This window comes from Microcaecilia unicolor, chromosome 8 (assembly GCF_901765095.1).
Source record: "Microcaecilia unicolor chromosome 8, aMicUni1.1, whole genome shotgun sequence".
Classification (NCBI taxonomy): domain Eukaryota; kingdom Metazoa; phylum Chordata; class Amphibia; order Gymnophiona; family Siphonopidae; genus Microcaecilia; species Microcaecilia unicolor.
Genome location: NC_044038.1, coordinates 27,830,855 through 27,853,873, shown reverse-complemented (window position 1 = coordinate 27,853,873; position 23,019 = coordinate 27,830,855). Strand labels below are relative to the sequence as shown.

Here is a 23,019-nt window from a genome sequence, read left to right as displayed (position 1 = left end):
TCCTGCAGGCTCCTGAACTTTCACAGGGCTCCCTTGTGTTTTTTTCGAGGTTCCCGATGTCTTCCGCCTTTCGTATAGACCTTTTGGGCTGTTTGGTAAACAGCAGTTGAGTCTCATGGCTTCCAAGGCTTCCTTGGCCCAGTGGGTGAAGGTGGCCGTGGTCTCTGCTTGTATTCTGGGAGGCTCTTCTCGTGTTGGAAGGCACACTCTCCTGGGCGTGTGACTACATCTCGGACAACAGCTTTGTTGTCTTCTCTGATGGATATTTGTAGGGCAGAGGCATGGGCTTCTCTGCTTTCCTTCAGTAGCATGATGGTATAGCGGGGGCCACGCAGGCAGCGGCTACATTTGGGGTGTCAATTCTGCTTGTGGCAGGTTCGGCTTCCCACCTTCGTAGGGATAGCTTTTGAACATACCACTCGTCCTGGAATAGTGGGAATGAATGAAAGGAGAAATTCAGACTTGCCTGATAATTTTCTTTCCATTAGTTCCTCACACTATTCCAGGAGCCCTCCCTTGGTTCGACGCCCTGATTGGTGGCTCTATGCACGGTCTTTGTATCCTGTTTTCCAGGGACCTTGTCTTCGGATGGTTCTTGGGGCTGGATGTGTTGGTTGCTGACCATGCGCCTGATTGGGTATTCTTTCTTCCTTCCTTGAGGACTGATACTGAGGAGCTGAGCTGCTAGCAGGGAGCTATGTAGTGGTGCTCAGTTCCGTATTTTCTATCTCCACCTGCTGGTCGATGGACATAACTACCCACTCGTCCTGGATTAGTGTGAAGAACTAATGAAAAGAAAATTATCAGGTAAGTCCTAATTTCTCCATTTCTAAGCTCTCAAATGGTCTACTACAGTGTTCCCCAAGTCCAGTCCTGGAGTACCCCTTGCCAGTCAGTATTTCAGGATATCCACAATGAATATGCATGAAAAATATCTGTATATAATGGAGGCTGTGTATGCAAATCAAGTTCATGCATACTCATTGTGGATATCCTGAAAACCTGATTGCCAAGGGGGGGTACTCCAGGACTGGACTTGGGAAACACTGGTCAATCCTCGATTTTGTGTGTCGAGGTTTGCCACCTTTTTGTCTCTTTTGATTGTCCCATTTTTTATGGGCACCACTTTGCTACATCCCATTCGTCGACTGGTCTGGTATCATGACAAGGAAGGAAAAATTATGCCTTATCTGATAATTTTCTTTCTTTTAGTCAAACCAGACTAGTCCAATTTTTCCACTGGGTTCCTTTTCCTATCATGGGGTGTCCCTTTCTCTGTGGCTCTGTCAGATTTTGTACATTCTGTTTTCAGATGTTATCTAGGAGTTCAGTCTCACAAGTCTCCTGCATCAGTGAAATGCCTGTATACTAGTAGCATTGATTCCTCCTCTCTTCTTGGATTTAGTGGCTGATTAGGTTGAATTGATTGAATTTCATCACTGTCCGTCACCATGGTCAGGTGCACCACTGCTTGGCTATTTGAAATACTGAACTTTCCAGGCTGCATGATACCCTTAAGGGGCGAACCATGAGTTCTTTCCCCCCCCCCCCCCCCCCCCCCCCTCTGAACTTGTCTAGTAAGATTAAAGGAGAGAACATTTATTAGGTGAGAATATAATTTTTCTATAGATGTGACGCTATCTAGGGAAAACATGACTAAAGTATCTAGACTTTAGTCATGTTTTTCCAGAGACAGTCATATAAGAAAAATGGAAGTATGCTATGATCTGAACAGAAATTAATCTTCCATATGATTAAGGAACTGTAATGACCACTTTCTCAGATCTTTCTTGGGCAGGCCTGGACTTGTGCGTTGCTTCAGACATGAAAATGTAAAAGGCATGTGTGCAGTAAAGCGCTAATTTAGTATCCTACATGCTGACCATTTTGTGCTTTACATCAGCTCCTTTTGGAACTGGACTATTGAAAAAAAATCTTTATTTACCATCTACTGGTGTATTTTGAAAAATGTGACTCCACTACTGTAAACACTTTCTTTTATTTTCCAGAATTTTAATTAAAGCCCCAAATTGGCCCACAGAATTGTGGTAAAAAATTAACTTTATGGAAATAAATGCATCCATCACACCTTACCCTCCAAGGACAGCTTATTGAGCTCTAGCCCATTCAAGAAATGCCCTGGTTTAACTCATTCTGTGATTAGGATGTTGCTGACCACAAACACAAGCCACGGTCTTCATGGTTCCAGATTTGGCGTTTTCCTCAAGATGAACTCCTATAAGGATTTCTTTTGTTAACCCAACAGTGCCCCCCCCCCCCCCTTCCAAGAGCTCAGTACTTTGAGATCTTTGCTATGAATAGCTTTTATACTGCCAGCTTATATATACTCCTTGACATACCACATGGATACTCCAGCTGGGTTTATCCAGTCTTATCTCCACTACCTTAATATGTAGCGTTTCATTGACTGTCTTAGTCTTTCAGAGTGCTTCTAAAGATCCAATGGAAATACCTCTCCCACTCAAGAGTTGTCTTTTTGTTTTTGTTTTTTTTCCTTCTGACAGTAGTCTCCTTTTTTGGACAGAAGAGATCCTACTTTCTCTTTATCCTTCAGGCATCTTTCTCTTCCGGTCTTTTAGATCATTCTGTCTACACCCAAGATACAAGGGATGTGGCCTGAAACAGGTATTGCACATTGCAGTCCCAGTGTTAGGGTCAGTAATGGTGATTGAGAGCCTAGGGCAGTGTTCTTCACTGCAAGATCCGGGGGCCAGTGATGGCGCTCATCAACCTAAGTATGGGCCCCCTGACTCTTTCTCCAGTACACAATCTCCTCCCACCTTTTTCTCAGACTTGCTGCTGGCATACCTCCCTAAATTCTGTTAAAAACCTGTACCATGCAGTTCTTGGTGAGTTTGAGCTATGTGCAGCCCAAAATCCCACTCTGTTCTCACAGGCAGTCAAACTTACAGTGAGTTATGTGGTACTGGAAGAAAACAGAATAGCTGTTCAAACAAAGGCACCACAAACAAGTTAGCAAGCAAGAGTGATATAGACACATGTCCAAGGATACCAGTCCTTAGAAGCAATTATATTTTACTCCAGTTGCCCCACATCAGTGTTTTTGGAAATATGACTCAACATGGGCCGTGTTCAGCAATACTGCCAAAAAACGGCCAATGCCATCCAAGGTAAAAATGATAACCAAAAGTATTGTAAACATAAACGCACCACTGATTTTGTGGTATAGAAACAACAAACTGGCTTGGCACCTTCAATCTGCAGTGGTGCATTTGTCTCCTTGGACATTTGTCCGAGCATTAGGAAGTTGTTCTGCTGCGCTGTTCCGGTGCTATTTTTCCGGTTCTGTTTTCATACAGTTCTGGAGTTTTGAGCATTGGGGCCTTCGTTTCTGCCTCTCTCTAAGCTGGACCTGCGTATGTCAAAGCTGCACAGTCTTACAGCTCTGTGCTAAATACTCTGCTGTGAAGCAATTAGCAATCCATTAGGTGTGTGAAAATGAGCTGCTAAAAATATTAAAAAGTCAAGAAAATAAGTAGGAGCAGCTGAGTGTTTGCAAAGGATCGTGAGCTGCGCTAGCTGCGATCCAGAATTCATATACAGTGAGCAGGAGTTTGTTTCCAAATGTTAAGTTGGGGGGGGGGAGGAGGAGGGAGAGTCCCCCCCCCCCCCAAGGCTTATAGTACTTCTTTGACATAGAGGGAGAAAACAAGTTGTGATATATTTGGGAATTCTTTTGTTACAATAGAGAGAGAGGTGCCCCCCCCCCCCCAAGTTTAATAGTTAAAATTTTGATGCCCAGTTATACATCATCATGGGATTGTTCTTTCAAGTATCTTGTGATTTATTCATCATTCCGAGTAATCGCCTTATCTCCAATTGTACTTCTTTCTAGAGCCCTTTCCTTAATGAAGCACATCTCTTTGTTTGTTCCCTATGGCTTCACTTCTCTTCGTCTTCTGATGCATCTCTCTCCCCCCTTCTTCTCCTTTCTGCTCATATTAAAAACAAAAATGATTAGTATTATGCTAACGTATTATATCTCCAGTATCTGAATTCCAGGGCTGTTAAATGTGTATATTTTTGATACTATTTCACGGTAGCTCTATTATTAGGTTTCAGTTTACTGTTTTCAAGTTTACCTCATTTATTATATTTTAGTTGTTCTTGGTTATTTTACTATTGTTATGCTGTTCACTGCCTTGGGTGAATGTCTTCATAAAGGTGGTTTATATTATACACATCTTTGTCGACTGTCTTTTCTGTCCTGGCCACGGCTGTTGAGCTTGCATGATTTCTCTCTCTCATCCTGTCATCACTAGTCGCTCTGAGATTATTTAGCACTCTCTTGGGCTGTGGAGCGTAACCATTCTGACCATGGGACTTAATAGTTTTGGAATGAAGTGAAAATACTGTAGCCTCTATGTGTTCCATTTGAATGCACAACATAAAAGATCAACAAACAAAAGTAGCACTGTATAAAGCGATCACTTTTTTTTGGACTAATTTAATACATTTCTTGTGTAGCTTTTCTGGAGCTGATTGAGTTCCTGATGAGTGTTCAGATTTATTGAATTTCTAATTGGTAGGTGAAAGTAAGGGAGGAAGACATCTACATATCATGTAAAAATCTGTGAAAACTGGATAGGCTATGTAGGTTTTTATCTGCCATCATTTACTATGTTAATGTAGGCAGAGACAATGGGAAACACTTTGCAAACCAAGTGGTTTAAAAAACAAACCAAAAAAAAAAACTACATTTTTGGGTCAGGCTTTCATGCCCTGATGCACAAAACTCTGATGCTGTACTAAACAACGCCAGAGAAATACCGACGGACGCCCCAGAGCAACTCCCTAATGCTCAGTGCTAATGAGATGCTAATATAGGCACACTCATGGCGTTGAGCTTCAGGGAGTTGTTTGGGCATTAGGGGCAGGATGGTGTCTGGTGCATGCCCTCAAAAGTTGTGCATTAAGCACAACTTTTCAGTGCATGCCCAAAATGCTGGCAGTCACTAGCCCTGGAGGTCCCCAGATCCCCTCCCCCTCAAAAAGAGCTTCTAGCCCTGGAGGTCCAGTGGACCTCCAGACCCCACCCCACCCCCAAGACATGAGGTCCTGGTGGTTTGACCCCTCAGTACACCAAACCTTTTCATCTTTGGGGTGGTGGGGGGGGGGGGTCTGGGGTCCACTGGACCACTAGGGCTGGAAGTCTTTGGAGGAGTAGGAGGAGCTGTTCCTGACCCTTCCCGGTCTCTCCATTCCTCTCCAATAGTATGGCAAACCCTAGCGCTATAGTAGTAGTAGTAGTAGTGCTAGGTCTGAGCTGGTGTAGGGAGGAGCGCCCTTGTTAGGATTCTGCCCGCTAAGCATTGGGGAGGAATAGGGAATTAGCTCATTAGTATGCATTTGCATGCTGCTTGCACTGTCCCTCGGTGCACTCACTATTCCCCACTGTGGGTATCTCTGGGAATGGTGCACCAGCAAATGCGGGCACTGGTGCGGCACTAATGGCCTCTAGCGCCCGCATTTGCTTCTGATCATTGGAGTCTGTCTGCTGGACACAGTTTTACTCAGTGATTCCTGTCATTCTTTTGTGCATGCCTCTGACTTGCCATAGATGGTACAATTTTGCTGACAGCTCCTATGCTAATGTTTCTTTGACTCATGCCATCTATGCCAGTATACAAATGGGATGAGTGATGCTATGATTCTTGTGTTTTGACAGGAGCACTCACAGTGGGCCTTGTACAACAGTGTCAAACCATCCATGGACGTGACAGGACCTGTATTCCCCCCCGGCTCCCACCAGAGTGGGTCACCACTCTATTTTTCATCATCATGGGAATCATTTCATTGACTGTTACGTGTGGTTTGCTGGTGGCTTCCCACTGGCGAAGGGAAGCTACGAAGTATGCCCGATGGATAGCATTCACTGGAAGTAAGTGACCATGCACCAGTTGAAGAACAGTAGTTAATACTTTGCTGCAAGTATGTATGGTGACATGGTGTGGTCAGTCTCAGTCTAGCCCCTGTAACAGCAGAAAACCTCTTCCAAAGTAATAGAGAGCAGGCAACAATATAATAGTCAAGAGAGCTTGCAGTGGACGTGAATGATTAACCAAATATATGGAATACTAATTGCTTAGCGTCGGCTCCACCGTTCTGCGCAAATGGGTGTTATGCCTTCCTGCCAGCAGGTGGAGATAGAGAAAAAGTGAATTCTACCAGTGGCGTCACAGATATAGGCTGAGGTGCTCCCTGGAGCAATCCGCTATTTTTCTCTACCTTTAGCAGGCTGACTGTGCTCCTGGTCCCTGGCCTAGCTCCCATTCTGCTAGCTGCAGCTGCACAGCATGATATAGCCTAATGGCTACTCCCAGGTTCACAGCTTGGGTCCATTCTGGTTCATTAATGAACTTGGCTGCACGGCCCCCAGCCGCACTTCTCACTGCCACTACAAGAAGCGTTGGCTTGGTCCTGGAAACAATATGCTCGATCATTGCCTCAGTGAGGCCAGGGGAGTTCTTGACTTCCCTAGACCTCATGGAGACCCCCACATTCCTATCGCAGCTCTATGCTTCTGTTTGTTGGGACAGTGCTTTAGTTTTGGGCCTTGCCCTTTGACCTGGCTATGCTGCCTCGCATGTTTTCTAAGGTGATGTGGTGGCTGCGTGCCTCCAACGTCAGGATATGAGGGTTATTCCCTCCCTGGATGTCTGGCTGTTTTGGGCATACCTCGGCTTCAGGGCCAGTCTGGTTACCTCTTAGATCACTTTCCTCCTGCAATTCTTGGGCTGGGTGATCCGCCCAGGAGCCATCGAGCCCTGTCTAAGGCACCTCGGGCTAAGCTTTGACACAGCCAGAGGGATGGCTTTTCTTTTGAGGGAAGCAAGTGGTGAAGCTCCCAGGCGCAGTTACGCTGGTTGTGCAGTCTCCCTTTTACTATCCAGGGCGAGACCCTGTCTGTCCTGGTGAGGCATTCTGTTTCATCTGGTGAGAGGGGTACACCTGGATTCCTCACAGGGGGTTCTGGTCATCAACGGGTGCAGCTGCTTGGTTGGGGAGCTCCCTGCCTGGGTTGTGTGGCACTGAGAACCTAGTCTATCCAGGAGACATCCTGGGCGATCAATTGCCTGGAGTCCTGGGCGGTCTTCTGAGTTCTGTGGGAATTTGGGCCGCTCTTCGAGGTGAAAGTGATCAAAGTTATGTCATGCAATGCGTCAGCAGTGGCATACATAGTAACATAGTAAATGACAGCACATAAAGACCTGTACGGTCCATCCAGTCTGCCGAACAAGATAAACTCATTTTACATGGCATGTGATACTTTATATGTTTACCCGAGTTTGATTTGTCCTTGCCTTTCTCAGGGCACAGACCGTAGAAGTCTGCCCAGTAATGTTGTACTAAGTTCTGAAGCTAACGTCGAAGCCCCTTAAAATTTACACTCCAGCCCATCCCTATCTATTCAGTCACGATCAGGGTGTAGACTGTAGAATCAAGCATATGTAATCAAGCAGGGCAGCTCTAGGAGTTGGGCAGTGGCCCTGGAAGCAATGTGTCTGTCTGTGGTCAGAAACCCTTCTACATGCCCTTCAGTGGTTCACATTGTGGGCAAAGACTTTCTCAGTTGCTCTGTCCTGAATCCAGGAGAGTGGGAGTTGCGGCATCACACCTGTCAGCTCATTGTGGAGCACTGGGACCCTCTGCGGGTTAACTGGATAGAGTCCAGGATCAATGTAAAGGCAAAGTGCTGCTTCTGGCAGTGGAGGAAACTGCTTTTAACTCCTAACCCTTGTTCACTTGTTCAGAACCCTTATTTTATCATCCTCACTTTAATATTCCCTTATCTCTTGTTTGTCCTGTTTGTCTGTCCTAATTAGATTGTAAGCTCTGTCGAGCAGGGACTGTCTCTTCATGTTCAAGTGTACAGCGCTGCATATGTCTAGTAGCGCTATAGAAATGATAAGTAGTAGTAGGAAACCAGATTAGATACCCTGGTTCAACCATGGCCATTAGAGGAGCCCCTTTACATCTTCCCTCTGTGGCCCCTAATAGGCCATGTCTTGCATGGGATTGCATGTTATCCCATTTTGCTTCTAGTAGTTTCAGGCTGACCTTGCAGGCCCTGTTATGTGGGTCTCTGGCATTTTTCCTGGTAGAGGATACTCTTCCACTGCCAAGGACCCGTAGAAATGGCAGATCTGGATCCCTTCTGGCTTGCGGTTTAGCATTGAGGAGAGATGCTTAGAAGCATGGGTTCTCCCCTGTGGTGGTTTTGAGGTCTGTCTCGGTTTTTTTTTTTTTTTTTTAATTCTTTATTTATATTTTCCAAATATTTACATTACAAGATGATCTTGCTTAAGAAAAGCAGACCAAAAATAAACTTAGGAATAAATCATCCATAGTGAATATTATAACAAATTTAAATTTAAATGTCTTCTTTAAATCACAATAAACAAAATTAAAAAAGGAGGGGGCGTGTTTTAAGAATAAAAGGGAAATTTAACAAGTACAATTTATAACAAAATAGACTTAACACGCATTTTCACACCTATTTTAACACCTTCTTAATCAGTTGGTAGCAACCGCAGACAATTTCCTGGAATCAAGAAAAACTCTGAACTGTTCTGGCTGAAAAAATATATATTTCAAACCTTCATATTTCAAAACACATTTACTAGGATAGTTCAAAAAGAATGAGGCTCCCATTTCTAAAGTTTCCTTTCTCATGCACAAAAACATTTTTCTAGTTTCCTGTGTCTGCTTTGTGACATCTTGGTATATACGTACTGTTTTACCATAAAATAAGTCATTCATTTTTCGAAAATATAGTCTTTTTAACGCTTTTACATCCTGTTGGAAGACAAATTGAACAAATAAAGTCATTCTTTCTGAATGTTCTGATAGGGAGACTTCCAGCAATTCAGATACATTTAGTTTATCATTTGAGATTTTTCCTTCCGAGCGGTCTTTATTTTGTATATAGTAAATCTTATTTATCGGAGGTAAAACTTCAGAGAACTATTTCAATACTTCAATCAGGTAATTTTTAAAGGCATCCAATGGTGATATACTTATTTCTCTCGGAAAGTTTAAAATGCGCAGATTTAGTCTCCGATTGTAATTTTCTATTTGTTCAATCCTTCTTTTCATAATAGTTTTATCTTTTATCATCTCAGAGGATAAATCTTGTAGTTTTCTTACATCTTGATTAAGCTTTGTTGTTTGAGTTGTAAACTCCGTTTTAATAGTAGCCAGAGAGTCAGAGAAAGTATTCATTGTACTCACTAATGTGGAGATTTCTTTCGTGGATTTCTCTACGGTTACTGCCAGCTGTTGGAGAACTACCCACACGTTCTCCAACGACACCGTTCCCAGAGCAGCTCTCAATTGCTTCCATTCACTGCCCAGGCCAGTAAGGCCTTGCATTCCTTCAGAGTCCGCTTTTCCAGCACCTTCGAACGAGGTCCCCAGCACAAACACTTTGGTTTCGGGAGATCCTCTCTGAATCTGGCGGCCGTCTGGAGAGAGCGGTGGATGAAGCGCCGGAGGAGAAAGCATAACATCTAGGCCTCAAGGATTTCCCTCTCCTGGAGGACAGCCGGGCTCCTCTCGGCGTCCTGGGTGGAAATTCGCGAGGTGAACCTTTCAATCGACACCTGATGTGGAGAAGAGGTCCGGGTTGTCGAAGGTTTTTCCCGGACCGTTCCCTTCCTTTTGGTATGCGGCATCGAAGAAAATATTTTTAAAACAGAGTTTAGATTCAGGAAAGGCTCGAACCTCGGTCAACTGCGTGTCGCCATCTTGACACGCCCCAGGTCTGACTCGTTTTTGATTCCTGGTGTGGGGGAAAGTTCCTGTCTCCATGGAGAGCTGATTCCTGATATTTTGGTGTTTCTGTGGCCAGGCCTGGGTCAGGGATTGGCTTTGAGCTCACTAACCTGCTTATTTTCGAAGGAGAAGGGTGCCCATCTTCGGACACACATCCCTGGGGGAAGAGGTATGCGTTTGTCAGCAGAGGCATAACGAAGGCGTGGACGTCCTTCTTTCAAACATTTTGGACGTCCTCAACTGCCCCCCACAGGGATGGCCAAATTTCAAGGGAGTGGCAGAGTGGCCTAGTGGTTTAGAGCACTGGTCTTGCAATCTAGAGGTGGCCGGTTCAAATCCCACTGCTGCTACTTGTGATCCAAAATCCAAATAAATAAATAAAGAGGGTTTCGGAGGCATAGCAAAGGCATGGCTGTCCTTCTCACAGAAAAATCCTCATTTTGGATGTCCTCAACTGCCATTGCAGGGAAGGACGTCCTCAACTGCCGTCGCTTCCCCTCCTTAGAAAGGAAATCATGTGCAAATGAGCTAACCAGTGAGCAGCTCATTTGCATGCAATTTCCTTCATGCATGCCCGTTCCTTTCCGGACTGGTAAGGGAAGGGCTTTTTCCATTCAGTTAGTGGGACCAGTGCACTACGAATACTGGCTCCTCCCACGACTAAATGGCTTGGATTTGGCCGTTTCTGAGGTGGGCGTCCTCGCATTCCATTATCGCCAAAAACCGGGGACGACCATCTGTAAGGTCGACCTAAATTTCATGATTTGGGCATCCCCGATCGTATTATTGAAACAAAAGATGGACATCCATCTTGTTTCAATAATACGTGTTGCCCCGCCCCTGTACAGGGCCGTCCTTAGAGATGGGCGCTCCCGTTCGATTATCCCCCTCTAAGGGTCCATGTGGTTGCTTTGGCCAGTTTTGTGGGAAGGTGTGGGGTACCTCTTTCTTTGCATTGTCACTTGGTTCCTGAGGGGGAGCGGCTCATCTGCACCCTGTGATACCCCTTTCCTTCACTTCATGGGACCTCAGTCTGGTGTTCAGCAGAGGTTCCAGTTGAGCTCCAACACTTGGCTCCCATCAAAGACTTGACTACCCAGACGTGTTTGGTGTTTTTTCCCTTCTGCTTGTGGAATCTCGGAGCTGCAGGCACTGTATTGCCAGGACGCATATCTGTCTTTATGGAGGACTCAGTGTCCGTGCATATGGTTCCCTCCTTTCTGCTGAGAGTAGTCTGTCTGTTCCACATGAATCAGGAGGGCTACTTACCACCTTTTTAACCATGGTTTGGAGGCTCCACAAGATGGATCTCTGGAGTACGGTGCAGTGGTACCAGAGGGAGAGGACTGAATTTCGTAACTGTCCTCTTTTGTTCATCCATGGCCCTTGAAAGAGCCAGGCAGTCTCTAGAAGTCCATTGCGAGGTGGATCAAGGCAGCTATTCAGTCCATCTACATATGCAAGAATCGTCCGGTGCCTCAAGGGCTGATGGGCCACTCTGATAGGGCTTAGGCTGCTACCTAGACAGTGTCCCCTGAGGATGTTTGCAAGGGGCAACTTGGTTGTTGCTCCATTCCTTTGCTGTGCACTAAAGGTTGGACATGTTGGCCAGAGTCCATATGAATTTTGGCAGAGCAGTCATTCGGGGGGGGGGGGGGCACTTGTCTTCCCCTGCCCAATAGGCTTGTTCCGTGGAGCGCCTCAGCCTATATCTGTCATGTCACTGGTAGAATTCACTTTTTCTCTAACTCCACCTGCTGGTAGGAAGGGATAACATCCATTTGTGCAGAACAGTGTCATTGATTAAACAGAAAAAAAATTTCCGGTATGACACAATTTCTCCTTATGGTAGCCCATTGAACTTTACCACTGGTGATATACTGACAGCTCACCTCATACTAATGGGCCCTTTTACTAAAGCTTAGTATGCACTAAGTGCTATGGGACCCATAGCATTTAACACATGCTAATTCCATTAGCATGCTCTAAGCTTTAGTAAAAGGGCCCCTTAACTTTAATAGTATTCACACACTTATTTGATTCGGTGAAGGTATAGTGGGCCCTTTTGTCATTCACATTACAGTTGGTGAGATATCACACTGTAAATATGTAAAAACTGCTGTGAAAACTGCTTTTCACTAAAGCCAGGCCAAGGAACATATCTTAACTGGTCTGCAGCTTAAGGAGAATGAAACCACATGATCTGGGTTTGATTAGATTCTACATAGCATTTAAATATTTTAAAAATCCGTTTATACATGTCTATAAGTTGAGAAATGTTGACTTCAAAATATCACCAATAAAGTCGTCTTCATCAATAAAGGGTCATTCTCATCAGTGCCATAACGCTCTTGCTATTGCTAGTTTCATGTAAGTATGATGAACAGACTCTGGCTGTGCCAAAATTGCTTGATAGGATACAGACAGTGCTATATGCCTTGGTGTGGGAAGAACTTTTAAGTCACAGTGAACTTAAACAAATTAATGAGAAGAGGTTTTGGAGGGTGGTGTGAAAGTGAGACTGGGGAGTGATAAAAATGAATAGTAGTGGTTGTTTACAATCCTTTAAATGTTCTGGCTGGTTGAAAGTTTGTTCTGGGCATGTACACTGAGAGGAGGGTATGCATGTAGGGAAGTGTGCATAATTAGCAGGTGATCTGGAGACAGCTAAAAGCCATTTGATTGGCTGATGGCTCAAGTAGTAGATTCAAAGAGGAAATTTAGATGAGACAGTATTTAAAGAGTTGGTGAGTGAAATTGATTTGGGGGGGGGGGGGGGGTTGTTTTTTGATACAGGAATAAATAAAACATGCTCCTTGGATAGAAAAGGGTTTGTGATTTCTGATAATACATTTTGCTTTAGTGAATTTGCCAAAGTTTAGAGTGAGAGACCTATCAGTGAGGGATAAATAAATAATCCTCGCACACTGAAATCTGATGATTTAGCTGTTTCCATCTGGCTTTGTCTGTTTTGACCCTGTTGAAATCTGTGAAGCTGTGGCCTATGGAAAGGGGGATAGGGCTATGGAAGGGAGGCGGTTGAGAAAGGCAGGAGAGATGCTGGCAAGGAGGGAGAGAGAGGGAGTAATGTTGGACTTGGATCTGGGGGAGAGAGAAAGAGGAAGCAATGTGGGACCCAGCCTCGACTTATCTATGGGTCACAGCATTCTTAGCCATTTTAGTCCTAAATTTGCTTTCGACTTATACATGAGATCAACTTATAGACAAGTATATATGGTATATCTCGCCAGTCACTAGTGTTTCTAAGTGGTTCATATTTCTCGGGCCAGGAGTTAAATGATGCTTAGTACCATTGCACTTTTGGATATCTAATTCTCTCCAGTAATTATGCAGCAACTCCCCACCCACCTAATTTTGGAGGAATAAATTTGGGTGGGCTAGGGATGTCTAAAGGAAAGGAGGCAGAGTTCAGACCCTCCCAATCTTCAGTTATTTGCTTCATGCATTCAGATTTTTGCATGGATCTTTAATTGAGAAGCCACCTCTTGTATTTTTATATGTATACTAGTGAAACATGCCCATTTCTCATACAAATGAAAGGCGCTAGCAAGGTTATCCTCAGAGTTCCAGCTTGGCCCCCTCCCTGCCCCTCTCCTCCGAGTTCCAGACTCCTGCGCCTCCCTCCCTCTCTCCCCTCTGAGTGCAAGCCCGACCTACGTTGCCCGCCCTCTTTTCCCAGTCCTCCGCCTGCCCCTCGCCTTCCTGCGTGCCGCCCAGAATTGAAAAGTTCTTACCTCAGGGTCCAGCGGCAGCAGTGAAAGGCAAGCAGGCACGGCGCTTCAGCCTGCCTTCCCTTCTCTCTCAGCGCTGCCTCTGTTCCTGCCCTCATTTCCTGTTTCCGGAAGGGCGGGACCAGAGGCAGAGCTGAGAGAGAAAGGGAAGGCAGGCTGAAGCGCCATGCCTGCTTGCCTTTCACTGCTGCCGCCAGACCCTGAGGTAAGAACTTTTAAATTCTGGGCGGCACGCAGGAAGGCGAGGAGCAGGCGAAGGACTGGGAGAAGAGGGCGGGCAGCGCAGGTCGGGCTAGCACTCGGAGGAGAGGGAGGGAGGGGGGCCTGGAACTCGGAGGACAGAGGGGGAAGGGGGGAGTGATTCTCCCATGATTCTATCCTCACCTCCAACGTTCTGTGGCTGGCTGGTGCTGCCTTCCCTTCCCTCACTGATCCGCCCTCTGCCGTCATCATGTTTAGACACGAGGGCGGACCAATGGGAATTGTGTTACGAACCCAGGCATCCAGACGTAGAATGTTGGAGGTGCAAATTATTATATAGGATAGTTTTTTGTTTTAAGCAGAAAGTTTTTAAAAAAATGTACATTTGGTAGTGGCCATTTCATTGTGCTCACTGTGGGGTTTGGTAGCACAGTATTTAACCTTCCACTTCATATAGTGCTAAGTCACAGCCAAAGACCCTCTCACCACATGTATTGGAGTCTTCAACTAACTGAGCGGCACTCCAAAAGCCTTTAGCATTCTAGGTCTTCTGACCTTCATAGACATTTTCTGCCAAGTCTGTGTGTGGTGTTTTGAGAGCTGAAACCTTAACAGCCTTCTGTAGCAGATGGAAAAGACGTACTAAGTGCAGGATCTCTACTAGAAGGCTGCCCTGACTATTCCTACATAAACACAAGCCCCTTCGCTTCACCGTTTCTGAATGTTCCAAGCAGCTGGAATGTGCTGGCGACCTGCCAGTTCATTTGCTCATAAAGCAGGGTTGATCAGTTTTCATGCTTAAAACCAGATCACATTACAAAACAGAAACCTGGCATTCCTCACAGTATTTTCAAAGAAGTGTTTCCTATTTGCAAAAGCTGGTGAAAAGAGGTGATTTATAAACAAAACATAAGTAACTCTGAGTACCAGTATTTTCAATAAAACTGCAAACATTCTGATTTCAGAACATTTTTACACAGAAAGGAACAAGGTGGCACATATCATCCATTAGAAACTTTGTAAACATTACAGTATTACTGTACTGGAAAAGCACTGGGATCGCAACCCAAAGAGAATTATGGAGAATGAAAAGGTCTCTTCCTATACCAATTGATAAAAACTGGGATGGAAATAAGTTTACCAGAACAGCATTGATCATAATGACGTCATTTCCAAGTGATTATTCTGTGATTCTGATAGAAGATTCTGAAATGTGGTGCAAGACCAAGAAAATGTGGCTGAAAGATAAGAAAAAATTCCATTGCATTGGGTGCCCTTCAGTCTAGCTAACCCTCAATCCTTAGTGAATTTTCTCCAAACAAATAAGTGTAAAAGGATTACACCCAAAAACTGCATTGTACACCTGAGGGGGGTAGTGGTGGTCTTCTGTCACAGGTGGCTTTTCCAGTTTGACTGAGGCCCGGATGCTGAAAACTCGGCGCTATTCTGAATAGCGCTGTAAGAATATCACCAGAACAAAGCAGAACAAGAATGTCCTAATGCTCAACACTAATGAGATGCAAATATAGGCGCTCTCATAGCATTGAGCATTTGGGAGTTCAGTTGGGGGATTGTGCTTTGGCATGAGAGTCTTGTACTTGGTGCATGCACGGAAGAGTTCCGCCTTAAGCTTTGCTCTTGTGCGCACGCACCTGGAAAAACCCGAACATGAAGCAGACATTTGCGTCTGTTTTCTGCGGCTTAAGTATAAGCGTTTTTTAAATTTTTTGTTTGGATACTTATATTTAGACACAGGAAACAGATGCCAATGTGTGCTTTTGCTTGGGTCTGTGCATGGGCTTCCTTCTGCTTCCAAAAGCAATCAAAACTTGCAGGTTTTGCAGAAAGAGTCATGAGAGAAGTGCACGAATCATGAGAAGCCTGCTCCGACCTGGCCTTATTTTTTTGCAGTGGTAAAGCAGTTTTGTTTCGAGCGCTCTTTTCTGAGCATTGGGGAAGAATACAAAATGACCTCATTTTACTTGAGCTTGACTACATTAGCGTGCCACTTGCGCCATTTGTTGCCGTGCTCCGGGCCTCTGAACATTCTGCACTGGTAAATACGAACACTAGTACAGCGCTAATGGCCTCTAGTGTCCGCGTTTACTTTTGAGCATCAGGGTATTAGTCCATTAGTTGGATGATTTAGCTAATCGTTTCAGCAAACAATTCATGAGTCTGCTACAGGCCTGTCTGGTGGGAGGAAGTAAAGGGGAGTGTGCAGTTCATTAGGAAATGTCGAGATTTCCCATTCAGACTCCTCCCACTGTGGGCAGAAATGCATTGCTCTCAAGTGTGTTACAGTATAGGAAACCATGCAGAGGCCTGAAGAGCTTTTTTGAAGTATGTGGCCTTTTTTGTTCTAAACTAAACCTTCTTTTAAATCATCGATAAAATACTGTAAGAGGTTTATTAAGGCATTGATAAAAACATTATCAAAACTATGTTTGAAACTTTTAAATATGGAACCCCCCCCCCCCCCCATTGAGACAGGTATCTTATTAGTACACTGTAGGTCCTCGTGTAATGTAGACATTGGGGTCCAAGGTATCTGATTCTAAGTGAATCTGCATTATTTATCAACATTTATATTCTTCATTATCAATACAATCTAAGTGGGTTACAATAAAACATACATAAAATTGGAACAATAAAAAAAATATATATATATCCTATTCTATAACATAACCAGAATATAAAACTTCTCAAAAAAACATTTTTTTAAATCTGCCAACACAAGGTAATCCATCAGTTTTTGATTCCACCTAAGGTTAGCAATAGGGAAATTAAGCCAGTAATTTATCTACCAAAATAATATTATCCCCCTCAAAAAATGCTATTTGAAATAAGAGTTTTCAACTTCTCTTCCTTTATTTAGGAGACAGTTACCTGTTGCAATTCTAGAGGAAGATCGTTCCACAGAGTTGGACCAACTACAAAAACCATCCATGAGCAATCTTCCTGTAGTCGAACCTGGTGAAATGAGGGAATATCCAGCAAACATTTTTCCCTGAGGCCTCAAAGTTCTTGAAGAACAAACTTTTAAACAGGTTGAAATGGCTATAGGTGCATTATTATGCAAAGCCTTAAATACTAGCAATAATATTTTAAACCTGATTCGCCAAACAATTGTGAGCCAATGAAATTATGGACTCTACAGTGCTATATATAATAAGTAACAAAAAAAAAGTCCAAATAGCTGGAAGGCTTGACCACATTATAAGCTAACCTGTGTTATATCAATCCATGTTGTGTAGGTCATTTAGTTCATGCTAAATCTGTTAGCACACCTTAGTAAAAAGACCCCACAGCTTGGCAATGCAAAACAAAGTTCTGAATGTAAAAAGAGACTTTTACTAAAAGAAATTAGCGCATGTTAACTGCAAGAGGTTCCATAGAGATAATCTGGGTCCTGTGGCAGATAACATGCATTAATCTTTAGTAAAAGACCCCCAAAGTTAGTTATAAGCTAGGTATTATTATTTTACTACAAACAACAAATAAATAAATAAATAAAGTTTTTCGAGACTCCAAGGTGTGTTTAACAAGCGAGTCTGATGGGATAAACAGGTAAGGAAATATTTAAATTGAAAACATTGGAAAAGTTTCTCAGATTGTTAATTTGTTCTGTTTTCAGAGTACCTGATATTTAAGTCTTGAAAGCAGGGAGATTGTGTATTTTTTAATTAAAGTAAGTTTTTGTTTGTGGGGTTTTTCTTTGCGAAGTTCTGAACTCTTTGAAAAATGAGAGAAAAATAGGAGGTAGGAAGGGGAGAGAGTAAGAGTTTTCATAATCTCCATATATGAGACCAGGTGCGTCTGACCTGTGGAATAAAGGGATGTTCTTCAGGGGATCTCTTAGAAGAATTTTTAACAAATGTCAAATATAGGGGGTCTAATTTGTTGTGTAATAGGTTTTCCATTTGAATCCAAAGTACATCGGTTTCTGCACCAAAAGCACTGTGATAATAATAATCAATATTAGGAAATGCAAGACCCCCTTTTTCTTTCAGACATAGTCATTGATTTACATCTGATTTTTGGTTGTTTGCCACATCTTGGCTTATGTAGACCTTTCTGGAGAATAAAGTATAAGGTGATTCCTTGAAGTGTTTCAGCATGTTGACAACTAATACCTTTCTGTTCTTTTGCAGTGATCCTTTTCTGTATGGCAGCCCTAATATTCCCCATAGGATTTTACATTAATGAAGTTGGAGGTCAACCATATAAATTGCCCAATAATACTGTTGTGGGCTCGTCGTATGTACTTTTTGTCTTATCCATTTTCTTTACAATAGTGGGACTTCTGTTTGCCGGCAAAGTTTGTTTACCGGGCTGAATATATGAACTGCAAATCCATTGTTTTGGCTTTTTTTTTTTTTTTTTGGGGGGGGGGGGTTAATGAATGGAAATAAGACAGAATAAGTTGCATTCTCGGGAGGATGCCAAGAAGGGACTACTAAAAGCTGAATGTTTGGACTTGTTCTCACTATGCACTTTGGACAAAAGGGAGAGCCTTTTCCAGAACCAAATACAAACAGCATTGACTGAACTCCTGAGCACACTCATGCAGTCAGGGCTGCACTGTGATAGGAACCGATGAAGAATTGCTTTACACAGAGAAGCATATCTACTCCGTTAGTTACTGTAGCTAGTTTTCTTTTAAATGTCTAACGATTAATTTTGAAATGTCAGAGTATTTATAAACATTGTGGTACACGGATAAGGTTGCAAGGCAAGTCCAGGTGGGGCTGGCCTCACTGTTTAAAAGACTGGCTTTTTAATGTATTCAAGAGTCCTCTAGCATCAAAATGGACCGATCAGTCATTATGGCACCAGGAAGCCAACAGTTCAAAACCTGTTCTCAAAAATGTGTGAAAAAAAGTGTCCACCCTTCTGCTTTCTGTATAGGAAAAAGCATAAATAGTGTGTTGGGGAAGGGGTAAACAGGTTGGTCTCTTCCTTATATTTATATATAATTTTTTTTATTTTTTTTTTTGCTAATGTAGTATACTGTGTACATACTAACAATTCCTGGAAGAGAAAGCCGAATGCTTTGTTAGCAAAACACTGTGGTGTGTAAAATTAGAACTCGGCAGAAAAAAAAGCCATTTCTCTGAAGGCTGTATAGGTGAAAGAGTCTTCAAGAATACCTCATTCTTTGTAAAAAGAAACCTTTATGGGGGGGGGGGGGGGGACACACTGTGTGTTAGTCTGGAGTAACAAAAATGACAGAGACCTATGTGGCACCTTGTGGGATCAGTAAATTGGTTAATCTATAAGAGGCCACGTTTCTCATTCTCTGTAGCAATCCTTGATTTTGACTAGGTACCAATTTAATTTCATACCTTTCTAGGTGCAATTTTTAAGTTAAGTTAAATTCTTTCTAAGGTAATTTATTTGTATATGAGGGTTGAAAACAAGATCAGAGCTTACCTTTTAATGATTCGCCCCAGCTTTTGGGGCCCTGATGCTATTTAAATTATTAGCAACTATTGTGCAGAAATGTCTTTTCTACTTGGTTTGTCTGTTACATTAACAAGTGATGTGTTTTATATCTGTTCAACTCTAAGCACAGCTATTTAGCCAAGAAACAAATTCCACTAGTGAACAATGAAACACTACAGTTAACACATGACTCCAATGTGTAATAAAGCATTACATTTTGAACTAACTTATTCTTGGTTGGCTGTAAGCATTCTTACATGTTTGTGTCTTTGTTCTTTTTTTTTTTTTTTTAATTATTTTATTTTTATTAAACATAGCTGTCAGTGTTGGCCAGTGTGTCATGTGTACTTTTAAGCACGGGAACAATTCTACAGTGAAATTGGACATACTGTTTATGGATTAACTGCATATGGCAGCTAAAAGCCATAATAATGAATAATTTTGTTGGTATGTTTTATGTAAAATCTGTGTAATAACTTTCTACTTTTTAAGTAGAGCAAACCTTTTAAAATGGTGGATGTCTGCAGTGGAAGCTGTTGTATGTTTGCCTAGAAAGTAAATGCCCATTAATTTCCAAATTTACAGATAGCTCTTGCTTTTCTGCTGCTGTTACTGATCTAATTCAGAGGCCCTTTTACTAAGCTGCATTAGGCGCTAATGCGAGCCTAACACAGCTTAAAATGGCGTACTGCCGGATGCACTCATGTGTCCTGTAGTGTACCAATTTAGCTTGCGCTTATCCACCTGCTAAAAATTCTTTATATATCTATCTATCATATCGTATAGCGCTCTCTCTCTCTCGTTCTGTGTATGTGTATATGTATGTATCTGTCTATATATATCTCTAGCACTTTCGCTCTCTCTGTGTGTATATATATATATTTTTTTCTCTCGATTGATTGATAGATGGGGGGTAATCAAGGGCCATCCTCTGCTAATAAGTTAGCGTGTGGTAATGTAGCTCTGCTAACTGATTAGCGCAGTATTACCACATGAACCCTTACTGCCTGCAAAATGGGTGGCAGTGATTATAAATAAGCTAATTTTTTTAAATGCCCATGCACTAATAGTAACATTAGCATGCCGCCATTAATAAAAAAAAAAAACAGAAAATTGGCCATTTTCTGGTTGAAAAAACCCGCGCAAGAACATACTAAGGCCACTTTTTGCCGCAGCTTAGTGAAAGTGTCTGTCAGTATGGTGTCTCTTCTAGGGCCCTGTTTACTAAGCCACGCTGTAGGCATGCAAATGTTTTTTAGCGCGCGCTAATGTTAGAGACACCCATAGGAATATAATGGGTGTCTCTAGCATTAGCGCACTCTAAAAACTTTACGCACCTACAGCACAGCTTAGAAAACAGGGCTCCTAGTCTTTTAGTGATATTTTTGACATGGTTTTAAACTTTAAGGTATAGGGAGAATTTGCAAGTGGGGTAGATGATTGTCCTTTCTGTACCCACTGAAATTATTGTCTTTCTTTGTCCCACCTGTGTAAGCATTCACCAGTCAGCAGATGGGCATATTTCTTATGAGCAGGGAAACTGCAAAGTTGTGTTTATGGGAAATTTTGGGGATAAGTGAGATGGTTTTCTTTCTTTTTTATTTTTAAGGGCATTCATCTAAAATCTTTCCATTTGGATTAACTTTCCTGTTACATTCAGTCTGATCAGACACACATACTGTTAAAAGCAAACAAGTGGACACTTTTTTTATTTAACCAAAAAAATCTAAAATTGTGGAAGATTCACATTTGTTGAGTTGGTAGTTTTATTGTTGCCATAATTTGCAGACATACCCATGAAGCACGAATCTATCTAGAATAAAGAAACATAGTAATTCTTGCACTTATAGGAATCTGGATGTCATGCAATGTACAGAATACCTCTAAGAAAAGAAATGCATGTAATGAGTTGATTGTTTCCAGCTTCTACCCCATCTTACTCAACTAATCAAGCAGCAAAAGCAACGCAGGGTGGAATTTAATGTGGGTAACCACAGGTAATGATCGGGGGGAGAGGGGGAATAGAGTCCTTCCTGGAGAATGACATGGGGATAGAGGCACATGGTTAACCATGGGGACAAACTTTGTCCCCTTGTCATTCTCTAAAAGCTGAGACTGGCCTTTTAACAGATTATTCCAATTAGATGGAACAGCAACTATAAAAGGCTAGTCAATATGTAAAACTTAACACATCTTAGATAACTGGCAACTGAATTTAGAGATAAAAAAAACTGCAGAAGCTGCTTCTGGATTTAAATGAAGCACTGAAATCACATGTGTGTCTTGTCTGCCTTTGATGTGGCAGCAAGAGTCTTGTCTGCTGATCAAACTCCTATCATCTGCTACATCCCTCCATCACGTGCCCAGTTGCTCAAGCATCTTACTGCAACAGATTCATCCATTGTTGCTGGCATCAAGGAGCATTTCCAACACTTAATTGACACTTATTTTCCTGTTAATCCACTACACAGTGTTGGTTCTCTTTTACACCCATGGCTGAAAGACAATCAAATTATTTTCCCAGATGATGTATAAATGCAGGCGAATCTTTGAGAAGGCTGTACCAAAATCAGATTGAAATGGAAGGCTCAAGTCATCAATATCAACTCGGGATTCTCCACAATCCACATTCTCAGAAAGCATCATCTGTGGAAGAGCCCGTCTCCAAAAGAATGAAAATGAATGTTAGCAGTTTTCTGAGCAGCTTATAGAACAATGCCTCCTTTGAAGGCTATTGTTAATGAATTGGACAATTATTTATGTTTGAGTAATGCAGATGGCAATGTTGTGATTTTGTGGAAAAACAAGCAAAAGTGCTGGCCAAAACTTGCACAGGGGATCTGTGCATTCCTGCTACTAGCATGTCTTCTGAGAAGACATTTTCTATTGCGGAAAAGACTGTGGAAGACAGGAGAGCTAGACTGAATCCACAGATTTAAAAAGTCATAACAGTGCTTCATAGGGTATATTTCTCCCTCGCTAGAGCATACAGAGCAGGTTGTGTTTTGTCCCCCTGGACATTTTAATAGGGTGGATTAGGTTCCTTGGGATAGAAGTTGGATCTTGTTTTTTTTTTTTTTTTTTTGGGGGGGGGGGGGTATATCAGTTCATTATTGTTTTCTATTTGTGATTTATATTAAAAAGAAAAAGTTGTACAGAATATTGTTCCTTTTTATATTTTAATAAAAATATTTAAATATAAAATCATAAGTGTTTGAGGTTTGTGCAGATGAGGACAGAGACTAACTTTGTGTCATTCTCTAGTCCGTCCTTCTAGGACAAATGATCAAAACTAGGGGGTTCTTTTCTCTCCCTCCCCTGATGCTTATCTTTCCCTCTTCCAGCATTGTCCTACATATCGGACTCAGTCTCCTATGGTTTTGTTTAGTGAGGCCGCCCTGCAGTAGCAGCAGTTCTAGAAATTCAACTGTAGTTTGCAAGCCCTTGTGTGCTGACAAACCCTTTATCAGCCTAGTCCAGGGGTTCTCAACCCAGTCCTCGGGTCACACTTAGCCAGTCGGGTTTTCAGCATACCCATAATGAATATGCATTAGAGAGATTTGCATGCCTTACTTCCATTCACTCTAAACAGGGCCACCAAGAGGGGTAAAATTCCATGGGCCTGGTACTGAGGTCTCTCTATCTCTCCTGCTCCTGAAGAAAACTCCGGCGCCAGGTCCCCTCCCCCTTGGAGGCTGGAAAGGAGCAGACACAGAAGGGCTTCAGGACAGGGCTTTTGGTTTGGCTGATGAGGATCCCCCCCCAGGCCCCACCAGCAGAAGAAGTCTTCCTCCAGCAC

At 42.7% G+C, this 23,019-nt stretch overlaps 1 protein-coding gene across 1 annotated transcript in view; it reads left to right on the top strand.

Annotated features, from left to right (window-relative positions):
* The window catches only part of MOSMO (modulator of smoothened), a 60,402-nt gene extending 42,236 nt beyond the window's left edge, over nt 1-18,166 (top strand). The window contains exons 2-3 of the mRNA XM_030213262.1: nt 5,711-5,923; nt 17,927-18,166. Of these exons, the coding sequence (XP_030069122.1) occupies nt 5,711-5,923; nt 17,927-18,111 (398 nt within the window). The 3' untranslated portion in view covers nt 18,112-18,166. The remainder of the gene's footprint in view (nt 1-5,710; nt 5,924-17,926) is intronic.
* Nucleotides 18,167-23,019: the final 4,853 nt, after the last annotated feature.